Source organism: Plasmodium coatneyi, chromosome 5, assembly GCF_001680005.1.
Source record: "Plasmodium coatneyi strain Hackeri chromosome 5, complete sequence".
In the NCBI taxonomy this organism is placed as follows: domain Eukaryota; phylum Apicomplexa; class Aconoidasida; order Haemosporida; family Plasmodiidae; genus Plasmodium; species Plasmodium coatneyi.
In genome coordinates this window covers 535,440-547,970 of record NC_033560.1, presented here as the reverse complement: position 1 = coordinate 547,970, position 12,531 = coordinate 535,440, and the positions used below count along the sequence as shown (strand labels likewise).

General features: G+C 35.1%; 1 protein-coding gene across 1 annotated transcript; it reads left to right on the top strand.

Annotated features, from left to right (window-relative positions):
* Nucleotides 1-9,430: 9,430 nt before the first annotated feature.
* On the top strand, nucleotides 9,431-11,719 carry PCOAH_00010970 (KIR protein; the record flags this gene model as incomplete). Its single annotated transcript, XM_020057906.1, has 4 exons — nucleotides 9,431-9,451; nucleotides 9,539-10,276; nucleotides 10,476-11,300; nucleotides 11,480-11,719. 4 exons carry the CDS (start codon nucleotides 9,431-9,433, stop codon nucleotides 11,717-11,719), a joined length of 1,824 nt encoding a protein of 607 aa, XP_019913468.1.
* Nucleotides 11,720-12,531: the final 812 nt, after the last annotated feature.

The following is a 12,531-nucleotide window of genomic DNA, read 5'->3' as shown; positions in this document are numbered from 1 at the left end:
CTTAGAGGTAATGTGCGAGTCCAACATGATAGATAATGAGCAGGAGTGGGAACATTATAAAGGGATATGTGAAATCACTGTTAGGGCATTATATAACATGTACAAAAAGGGGAAAGCAGATCAGGCCCATGACAAGCAATCAGATTACGGGTGGAAACATTTTATGGAATGCACTATGCTAAATGTTATTGTAACAAAATTGCAGCATAATACTTGTACAAAGGAGAAAAACATAAAGGAGATCTTTAATAAATTGAATGGAGCATTAGGGGGTACGCAGGGAATTTTTGATATAAAGACCCCCATAAATCCATGTGTAAAATGTAATAGGGAAAGGTGGGAACCAACAGAGACGGCTGGGAAGGATGTGCAAAAGCAGATCGCAGACTGGCTCAAGGGTAATCGTGACATTAAAGATTGGATGGAAAACATAGAACAAATGGGTGAATGTGAAACGGACTCACAAAAGAACGATCTCTCACAGAAAACAGAAAAAGAGATCATGCAGGAACGACAAAGTGGAGCGGGGGGAGGGGGAGGACACTCGTCCTCCTCCTCCGGTGGTGGGAGCAGAACATCGGCATCCGCACCTGCTGCACCTCCTCCAGCAGTAAAACCTGCCACAGCAGCAAAACCGGTTGCTGCCAAACCAGCAGCAGTACGACCCCCTCAGCCTGCTGCAGCGAACGCTGCAAGTGCCGCTGGAGACTCATGGGATTTACCCCCTTTTACCACTATTATACCACCTGTTGTTGTCTCAGCTGTAGTAGTTTCGGCAATTGCATTCCTTCTATATAAGGTAAGCATAAATGTTTTTATATTCAAAATATGAATAATAATAACATTTTATTCACATTTTATTCATATATTTACTTTTTTTATATGAGTGGTAGAATAAAAGGTTCTGTTAGGGGTGGTTGGCAGAAAGAAGGTTGTTAGGGGTGGTAGGTAGTATGTGGATTGTTAGATAGGTTGTTAGGGTGGTGGTAGATGGGTATGTTGTTCCGTATTATGTATATACATGTGGCGCGCACACAGATATTTTGTCACTGCGCCGTTTTTTCCTTCCTTTTCTTTCTTTTTTTCTTAGTACACTTACCTATTGTCTGGAAAACGTAAATCCCGCAGAAGAAGATCCATCCAACATAACTTATATATGGAGAATGAGGATACTTCTATCGATTACTCCACGGAATATGCAAGAACAGAACATTCAACAGGAGGAGGTTCAACATTGGACGGTTCAACATACGATTCCACATATTACTCAACAGAGCACACAACAACCGATTCCATGTTCGATTCAACGGACGATTCATCAGCATATAATTCAACATGCAATTCATCAGAATATTCGGAGGATGAGTCCACAGAAGGGTCCGTCTCATATACTACTACTACATCTAGCAGCAGAAGAGGAACAAATAATAGGCAGGGAAGGAACATAGGTTACCATCGCATGTAATGTTCTCCTTAAAGTTATGAATACCGTACAGCGTAATCTGAATTATACCTTGTATGGAACGTACCTCTTCTCATTAATTATAATTAGTACACCACAATGCCCTTCCAAATTATTATAATTTACAGAATTTCATATGTAAAATGAATGCTGTCATTACACGCACATTGTGCACATGAATAATATATTTCATGTAGAATGTAAAAAGATAAAGCTACCTAGGGAAAGCTAAGGGAAGGAACAAATGGGAAAAAAATATAGAAAAGCAAAAATTTTCACAATAATTATGGGAGAATTACGGTTATGGCAAAAACTGTTATTACAAATAAACGGAATACATAATTAGGGAGTCCTAGTCACAGAGTAATAGAATTAAACAGAGTATATTTCAGAGGAAAATATGAAAAAATAATTTATATAAAAAGAGGAAAAAACATAAGAAAGTTTTGAAATAATTGACAAAAGAAGAAAGTTCTAAGGAGAAATTAATATGCTAAAGAATTCAGAAAAGGAATAATATAGGAGAATGAAAGGAAAAGGAAAAAAATGTATCCTAAAAAAAAAAATTATTAAATATTATGAGCTGTATACTAGTCATATTTCAGTTCAGTAATTCCCTTCACGCCATATTGTACCCTGCACGTAGGGTGTCATCTCCCTTAGAATTTGTATTTTCTGATGAACACTCTTTTTTATTGTTTTATTATTTTTTTTATTTTTTTGTCTTCTGCTAAGGTGCGACCTGGAAAATTCGCCAGCACCTTAGCGCGAACGAATTTCCCGAGCTCTTCTACCCAAAGAAGAAATGGTCATGTGCACCTGGTTGGAAAATTACACCTAAACGCGGTTATGTGTCTTATGTACGCTTTGAGGGGATAATGGTTCCTTGGGCTTGGTTTTACTGGTGTGCCCATATGGACGCCTGAAGTTTGTGCATACGTTCGTATTTTTTTTTCGTTTTTTTTTTGTCAAGCTACCTCGCACTGCATTTCCTGCACACACTGTGCCTGAGTAAAATGTGCCTCCCGTTGTGTTGTCCTTTTCCTAAATAGCCCCACCATGTGTCGCTTGACGCAGATTTACTTTTACGTAACAGTCAGTGTGCAGATGATGCAGCTGTTTAAGTCCATCCACCTCTACGTTCACGATGACTCCAGCTTGTCAAACCACTTAAACGTCAAGCGGATTAACATTCTGATTCTCATATTTTCTCTTTCCCAAATTTTTTTGTGCTGGATTTTGACGCCATATTTCGCCTGATGGGGAGCGAGGTAAATTTGCGTTCTTTTCTGAGGGCGCGCCGGGGATACTCCCCCTGCAATTGTTACTTTTTTTTTTTAACTTATTGCTTTTTTTTTTTTTTTATGTGGCATTTTGATCCGTTCCCACGTTATACTTCTTTTTTTACTTTTTTACTCCACTTTTCATTCCAACTGATTTGTGTATGACCAACTTGTTTGAAAAAAAGTTTGCGCTTCCATTCGACATGGCCAGGCGAGCGGCGTTGTAGCGTACGCATGTGTGTATACACATATATGAACGTAGTTTTTTTTTTTGCCGAGGAGGAGAAGTGAAGCACACATGTGACATAGTAAAAAAATTTGTGTAAATGTACACACAGTTCCGTTCTTCTTTTTTTTTTTTTTTTTGGTAAGAACACACTCTTTTGTATGGACGCTTTTTTTTTTTTTTGCGCACCTTCGGGAATAGGTTCGCGAACAATTTGGAACACTTTTCAAATGTCCATAATTGGAATTATGAAAAAATAAATTATTAAGATAAAAAAAATTACAAAGACAAAAATTTGTAACAAAAAAATTTAATGAACATATTTTGGATCTTGGCTGGAAGAAATTTCCCAACAATTCAATGAAGTGAAAGAAAATTTTTTTTTTCACTTATATTGTTTACACATGATCAATGTAAACACTTCCATACAACACAAAAAAAAAAAAAGAAAAAGAAAATGAAAAAAAAGGAACAAAGGGAAGGAATGCCATTGTAACATTGTACACTATATGAGCTTTTAGCGGTTATTTATGTCCCACGTCCGTGGCGAGGTAGACATCACATTACAATGTGACGTTCTACATTCCATAGTGTGTTACATTCCACACACAATGTGATGTGTATGTATGTGTTCTATACATTTAATGATGTGTGTGTTGTGTTTTACATACGTTGATAAGCTATATTATTTCTTCGTCCATGTTGATTTGGCATATTAGCTCCTTCTCTTCTTTGAGGTGGTGGTCGTCGTCCAGGTGATCGATCATTATATATAGTGAATCCATCTGTAGAGTCGAATGTTGAATTCTCTGTGGAATATGTTGTTGAAACCTCCGCAGACTGGTCTCTGTACGTACTAAAGTTAGGAGCGATGGACCTCCTTTTTCTTCTTCCTTTATTGCTGTTTCCGAAATGACTATGTACCCAGGAAGGTAAGAGATTATACTGAATAAAAATAAAAAAAGAAGGAAGGAAAAAAAAATGGAGGAAAAAAAGGAGTAGTAGTGGGGGAATGTGGAAAAAAGAATGTAAGAAGAAAGAAAAAAAATCAAGCACATATGTATTACCAATGTACACATTACTGCGTATGTGTTAACATACCACTTTGAGGAGGTATGATGAATATATTTTTTGCCCTTTTTACAAAAAATATTATGATGGACATATGTATGTGTATGTGTGTGCGCGTGTATATTATTCTAATGTTCTATGTACATAATATATTATTACTATTGTACTATTTACCTTATATAAGAAAAAAGTGACAATTGCTGGTAAGCTTATCGAGGTCAATGTACCCAATATAGCAGCAGGGATATTTGTACAATCTGAGGTGTATTTTAATTTGCACTTTAATTTAAATAGTTCATCAAAACTATGTGTAGCAACTATTCTACTGAATTCTTGACACCATGTCTCTGTGCTCTTATCTTTACATACCTTAATCATATAATCATAAGCTGAAGCAACTTTTTGCAAGTAACCGTGATAGTCCTCAGTACAAGTGGGCCCCGGAGGCGCGGGACCCTCTACGCATTTTCTTATATTTGCATAGTCCTGAGTGTAATTGTATACTTTTTCCATGTTATTGAAAATGTCTTTACTAATACCAGGGTATTTATTATTGCACTCAAGTTTATTTTCCAACTGTTCCAATTTCTGGTAGGTCGTACTCATGGCGTTAGACAATTTATCAGGATCATTTAGCCCGCTCAATAATGTATTCCCTGTCCAATAATATAAATAACTACAGCGGTGCTCATTTGGCAAAACGTCATTGTCTCTCTTGAATGCATGACACCAGCCTTTTACAATTTGTTCGGCATACTTCTGAGTATTATTGTCTGTCTTCAGAGCACTTTGTACGTTTTGCGCGGAACCATTACTACATTCATTATCGGTTCCATCCAATTCACAGTATACCCTCCCTGATGGTAGCTTAACCGAACACCGTTCCTATGAATGCAATTGGGGGAATATGCATACTCTGTATATTTACATTACACTGTAGATACAATATTACATGAATAATGTTTATGTATTCACTACGAACAAGAGATAACCTTCAGTATTTGTTGTCTACTTTCCGCCGTTGCTTCAGGTTTCGATGTTTCTTTCAGGGCATAAACCTCTTGTAATAGGTTCTGTGGATCATGTTGCTCATTCTTCCCTTTAAAATTTTCACAATACGGATCACTACTGTTAGTGCCGTCCCTACATTCCTTATGTACTTTCTCATATATCTTAGTAATGCCCCTTAGGTAGTTAACATATTCGTCAGTACAAGAACTGTCAGTGCTCACTAATTTACTTCTTATATGTGAGGAATCCCGAAAATAATCATATATTATTTTCCTCTCAATGAATGTATCCATGTCCATATTATAAGTATCCAAAATTTTGCACCCGCGTGAATTAAAAAAATCCTCTAAGTCCGTAAGAACACTATCTATTATGTTCGAGAATGAACCCTTATCCGGCCCATTAGATATTATATCCCCAAACCAATAGTAGAAGAAATTACAGCGTCCATTGGGGTATTGTCCACTCTCATCTTCTGACATTTTTAATGCAGAACAAATCCCCCTCACAATCTTATCAATCTCATTCCTAGCATGCGTATACTTCCCCAATTTTGTTTCTAATTCACGCTTTATGCCATCTGTGGAACCGTCATAACAATCTTCACCCTTTTTGAATTTATCATAGAACAGCGATTTCGAAGGTACACCTTCCAATTGTTGTACCTATAAATATAATGGGCATGATATATATATGCTTCTATGTATCTCCCACTTATTCTTTATATCATAGATAAATTATTATATACACTTTATTAAATTATGTACTCCGAAAAAAAGGAACAAACCGTTACTCTTGTCTTCTCTCCGACCATTTTTTGCATACATTCCTGTACAAATCAAAATTCCACTGAAGTTGCCCCTTCCTACTTATTCATAAAGAATATAAACACATGTGTGAGATTTTTCACTTTATATATATTCTGAAGGGGAAAAATGGAGGTGGGCATCTACCATTTGGAACTTGTATATATATATCAAAAATTTTGTACTCTTCTTCCCTTTTAAGAAAATGTGTAATCCTTTTAACTTTCTTCAAAGGAATACGATATAATATACACTACATATACACACATACGCATCAAAATAATCACACACGTATATATATAATTAAAAAGGAAGGAAAATACATGATTAACAAAGTAGAAGAAGAAAAAAAAAGGGAACACACCCTTCCACACGTCCCTTATTTATACAATGTACTCTATTGTATTGTGCTTGAATGTTCGGAAAATGACGTTAATATTTACAAGCCCTAGCTGATTTACATATATATAATAATATGATTTCCTTCTCTTTTTTTGGATAAAATAAAACTTTCACATATTTGTACTACTCATTATGTACTTAATTATTAAAAGGAAGGTTAATTAAAAATTGTTAACACATATATATAGTGCAGTTCATATATATATGAGGTACTTATTCCTGCTAAATATGCACACTTATATGAATATGTGGTAAGGATCATATATTCCTAGAATATGTCAACAGTATATAATACTAAAAGTTGAATTAATTGCACTGAAAAAAAAGGACCATACGAGTTCCTGCATTATTATCCTGCAGTACATCTCCCTTCCTATTTATGATTGATAGGTAATAATAATTTTTTCCTTCCTTCTCTTCTCATCCTCCTAATAGTTATACTAGGAAAAACTTCTTCATACTAAAAAATATACATTATATTGTACGAACCCCATCACACTTTCTCTTTTTAATACACATTATACTTTACATATTAGTGTGCTAATCTTTCTTTTCCCCTATGATAACCATATTATACAACTAACTCTCCTATACTAACAACATATATTATGTTACTGCAACAGTTTTCCTTCCCTTCTTTTAGTGTGTACTATACTTTCCACGTATAATATGCCCTATTTTCTTCCTTTCACTTAAATGAGTGTTGTAATCGAAAAACATATTCCTTTTAACATATATATATTCTAGTTAATAGTTAAGGGTTTAGGGTATTGGGTTTAGGGTTTAAATCTTTGCGTTCTGGGTTTATCTTTCAGGGTTTAATATTGATGGTTCAGCGTTCAGGGTTTTAGTTTTTAGAGTTTAGGGTTCAGGGTTTAGGATTCAGGGTTCAAGGTTTAGCGTTCAGGGTTTAGGGTTTAAATCTTTGCGTTCTGGGTTTATCTTTCAGGGTTTAATATTGATGGTTCAGCGTTCAGGGTTTTAGTTTTTAGAGTTTAGGGTTCAGGGTTTAGGATTCAGGGTTCAAGGTTTAGCGTTCAGGTTTTAGGGTTTAGGGTTTAGTCCTTAGGTCTTAGGGTTTAGGACTTAGGGTTTAGAGTTTAAGCCTTAGGATTTAGGGTTCAGGGTTTAAGGTTTAAGGCTTAGGTTTTCTGTTTAAGGTTTAGGTTTTAGGCTTAGGCTTCAGGGTTCGCGATTTAGGGTTTAGGGTTTAGGATTTAAGGTTCAATGTTCAGGGTTCAGGATTTAGGGTTCAAAATTCAGTTTTCAGTGTTTAGGGTTCAGGTTTTAGGTTTCAAGGTTTAGAGTTCAGGGTTTATTGTTTAAGGTTTATGTATAGGTGCGTGAAAGATTTAAAGTTTTTAGAATGAAGTGTTAGGTGTGGTAAAATGTGGGATTAGTCGTGGGAGAGTGTTGGTGTTATGTGGTGGGGTAGTTGGTGGGTTGTTAGGTGGTAGGTGGATTGTTAGGGAAGGTAGGTGTTTTGTTAGGGGTGGAGAAGGGTGTCTAAGGAAGAAAAGGAGGTTCTATGGAGGAGGAAGTACGGAAAGGGATGTCTATGGAGGAAGAAGAAAGGAAAGGAAAGGAAAGGAAAGGAAAGGGAAGGAATGTCCTTTCCCGAAAGGAGATATATTACATTCATAAGGGGAAGGAAGGAAAGGAACAACATTACCCTCTTGAGGAAGGGGGAGGGAAACAACTATTCCTTCTCTTTCCTTCTGAAAGGGAAGGAGAAAGAAGAAGAATTCCTTCGTCAGGAGAAGAAAAGGGAACAACATTGCCTTCCTGAAAGAAGGAAGGGAATATTGCCTTCCCTAAAGAAGGAAAAGAAAGGAAGGGAAGGAATGACCTTTCCTGAAGGAAGAGAAGGAACATCACCTTCCCTAATGAGAAGGAAGGGAAGGAAAAGAACAACACCTCCTCCTTGAGGAAGGGAATATCACTTTCCTAAGGAAGGAAGGGGAAAGGGGGGAGTCATGAACACCGAATAAATATAAAGCATGCAAAAATCAAAAAAGGAGGATACTAATTTATAGGGACACATGTACATATTTCTGTTCATACACGAAGAAGAACTGAATAAGTATAGAATCACTTCATACTTCCCTTTATAAGTGTATATTCCATAGGAAATATTCATAAGCACATATGCACGATTAAAAAAAAGTTGAGTGCTTAATATAAAATAGGTATATGCACTATATAAGAAAGCTCCCATAGAAATTTTAAGTGTAAAATATTTTTTCTAAACCAAAGAACATAATTCTAAATTCTTCCCTTTTTTAAGGTGAAGAATGATATCTTAAAAGGAAATGAACAAATAACAGTAATAAAAAAGTAATATAACAATGAATCAACTCACACAATAATAATATAAGAAAAAAAGAAGGAAAGAGAAGAAAGGAATGAATAAATAAGGAATGTGTGCGTACACACCAACAGAAACAGAATTTTCACTCTCTCTCTTTTGAACAGAAAAAATATGTGAGCATATATATATATATATATATATATATATATATATATATATATATATATATATATATATCTTTCTGCATTATGCTGTACTCCCCTTCTTCTTCTTTTTTCTCTCTATATACTTGCATTATATTTGGTATTGAGAGTGAAATTGTATTGTGATGTACACATACCTTTTTCACTGAGTATATAAATGTAGTGTGCACATTTGAAAAGTGAAGGGGAAGATAAGTACTCTTTTTTTTTTAAATTATACATTATTTGTTAACATTTTTCAATTAGGTCCCTTAATTATAAAAAAGCATAATTTAATAATGTACACCACATGTTTCACTCCATACTATTTCTTATATTGCTGTTACAGCACATTTACTCCTACTTTTGCATTAACTGTATACATATAAACATTTGGTACATGTGTATGATATATTATTGTTATTATTGAAGAATGAAGGAATATGCGTTACCTGGGAATAAAAATTTAACATTTGGAAGCATAGAATGAACCAAAATTTTTACATATTTATTATATACGTTGAAAAGTTCTAATACAAATTTATTAATTATATAGATACACATGAACCATGGCACCATCACCTAAGGTTTGTTTTCTTCTATTATTCAATGTGTGTGCGTATATATAAATATGATAAATAGAACATTGTACGCATTGTATAATAAAATAAGAAAAATGTTAAAAGAATACATGGAAGTATATATATGTACATATGTATATGCAATACATATAAACATATATATATGTGCACATATTCTACTTCTTTAACAATTATATTGGTAGACACTGAATTTAGGGGATTTACCTTCAAAATCATTTTATAATAAATTCGATGGGGAAGAAGAAAGCGGTTATTGTACTACTGGGGACGTGGCAACAGTAAAGGATGAAATAGAAAAAATACTAGGGACACATGACTGTGATGTTCTCTATGGGGAAGACGTTGAGAAGATTATCCATGCTTGGTGTTATGTGGCTAAGGGGACGGATGACGATAAAACGTCGTATAAGGACCATGCTAATTTTTTCTACTTATGGTTGGGATATAAACTAATTACGGAGAGTGGATGTACTAAATCATTTAAGGACATTATGGAAGACATTTACACTAAGCTGAATAGTAAGTATGGAGGTGATAAGTGGGAACTAAACTACACGAATAATGATAACCCCATGTTCACTGTGAAGAAAGCAGTATATGAATACTCCAAGGACTACCCAACTATAGAATCCCAATTGAAGCCCCAGGGGACTACCTGTGATACGCAATATTCCCTTTATTTGAGGGGAGTTGTTCCAGCATTTAACAGTGTACGTACACAATGCACAGGAGGTAAGAGGAGTTATGGTGCATATTGTGACGAATTTGATAGAATGTTTCCGGGAGACAAACACGACAAACTGAAACAATTAAAATGCAATCCTGCCACAGCAGTCAAACCTGCTACAGCAGCAAAACCTGTAGCAAGTTGCACGGGAACCTGGAACCCAGGTTCTTCTGGTTCAGCTTCTGATGATGGGGTAAGTGGTGGATATGGAGAAAATACTGGAGGTTATTTCTTGTGTTTCGAATAGAATCAATATATATGTACACACATAGAATGATTTAGAGTGTGTGTATACATATAACATTTTTATCCATCGCATGCCATAAATGGGAAAAAGGGGGGAGGAGGTTATATATATAAGAACATATATATTTTCCTGATTACATCCATAGGGTTCACTTCTGCGAATATTAAATTCAAGGAAAGCATATAATAAAGTGCAAGCAAATGGGTGTTTCTGCAATAATGAGGACGACTTTGATAAAATGGACAAGACATGGTGGAAGAGTTCTCATATTGAGAAATATAAAGAGGACATTATAAAGGCCTGGTGCAATACGCAAGAAGACAGTATAAGGACGGCGCATAATAGTGATGGTTGCTATTCCCTTTATTTTTGGATTGGGGATAAAATATGGAACACTACAATAGAGAGTAATTCATTTTCAAGTACCATGGAAACAATTTACAATGAACTGACGAAGATAAAGGTTCAACATCAGTGTAACAATATATACCAGGACAGTAATATTATGAAAAGTCACTTTGACCAGGCAAAAACAGTACATGATTACTACAAGGACTATACAACACTACTAGGTCATTTAAATGGTAATAGAGCATCCTGTGATCCAGAATATGAACGCCATATACAGAAAATTACTGAAGCATGTAAAACTGTAGGGGAAAATTGTCCAAGTGGAAATAGTAATAATGATCCATATTGTACCTGGTTTCAAATGAAGAATAGTGGAGGATATTGTAACGACGACAAGCTAAAGGAATTGCAGTGTAATACAGGAGCTCTAGCAGCAGATACAGCATTCCAATTGCATGGAGTTACTTTTGCGGGTCAAGGACTTGGAGCTGCGCGTAATTCTGAAACTAAGGTAGAACAACCTCCTTCGGCAGATGCAACGCCCTCTGTAAATATTCCTGCTATATCGTCTGTATTCTCCGTAGGTGGAATTGCACTAGGTGCCGCCTTATTATATAAAGTAATAGCCACTATAATAACAACTACAAAAAATATAGACAACATACCTCATACATACACATTCTTTTTGTGTAAACAGAACATATAAGGAATAAAGTCTACTATTTATGTGTATAATACATACTCTTTCTTTCTTTTCTTTTTTTCTCTTTTCCTTACTTCCCTCATTCTGTCTTTCAGTACACTTCCTTACCTCACTGGATAAGTAATACCTTCTTTGGAAACAATGGAGGCAACAGAAAAAGAAGAACACTAGAACGTAATTTCGACACATTCGCTGAAGACACCTCAACATTATATACCACAGACACTTCCACAATAGATGGTAGAACAGAATATTCTGCCCCTTACACTACTGTACGGTCAAGAAGAGGAAGAAATAATAAACGAGAGAGAAATATACGTTATCAGAACCTGTGATGTAACACATTGAATGAATATAATGTCTACCCCCCACACGGAAGGAACATAAATAACACCGTGCACAGAGTTCATACACAGTATGAAAAGGAAAATGACATTTTTCCCTTTTTCTTTCCTATTTCTCTTAATTTCTTTTTTCTTTTTTTCCTTCCTTCTTTCTTCTTTTTCCCTTCCATTTGTTATGTTTTTGAATAACTCTCTACATGAAGGAAGGAAGAGGGAAAGGAAAGAAATACTCCCATCAGAGTGCAAAAGAAAAAGAGGACAAAAAGTTAAAGGGCGCAGAAAAGGTAAAAAGTAAAATGAAAGAGGAAAGGAGCCCTTTTTTTGAAGGAAGTGCATAAATAAAATTCGATCTCTTCTTTTCACCGTAAAGTATATATAAAATAATTTATGTACACTACGCGCGCCGTTTACAATAATATTTGTTATACTTCGACAGTGAACTGATGTTCGCGACCTTAAGAAAAAGAAAAGCATCTTACATGTTTATGCAAGAAAAGGGGGGTATATTTCTATGTCCTCATTTCCCCAATTTGCGTTTTCTTCATTTGCCTAGTGTATATATAAAGAGCGATAAGACAGATTTAAAAGAAATGTTACTCCTAAGAATAAAATTTACCCGGAAAAATATTGAGAAAACACTTTTTTATGTTGTGGATATATTTCTTTTGTCTTCTTATTTTTTATGTTTTTCTAAATAAAAATAAGAAGAAAACAGAAAAATGCAATATACTATTTTTTAATGATAAAAAAAAAAAAAAAAAGGAAGCGCACATATGGTATAGGAACTTTGGCTATGCATGTGA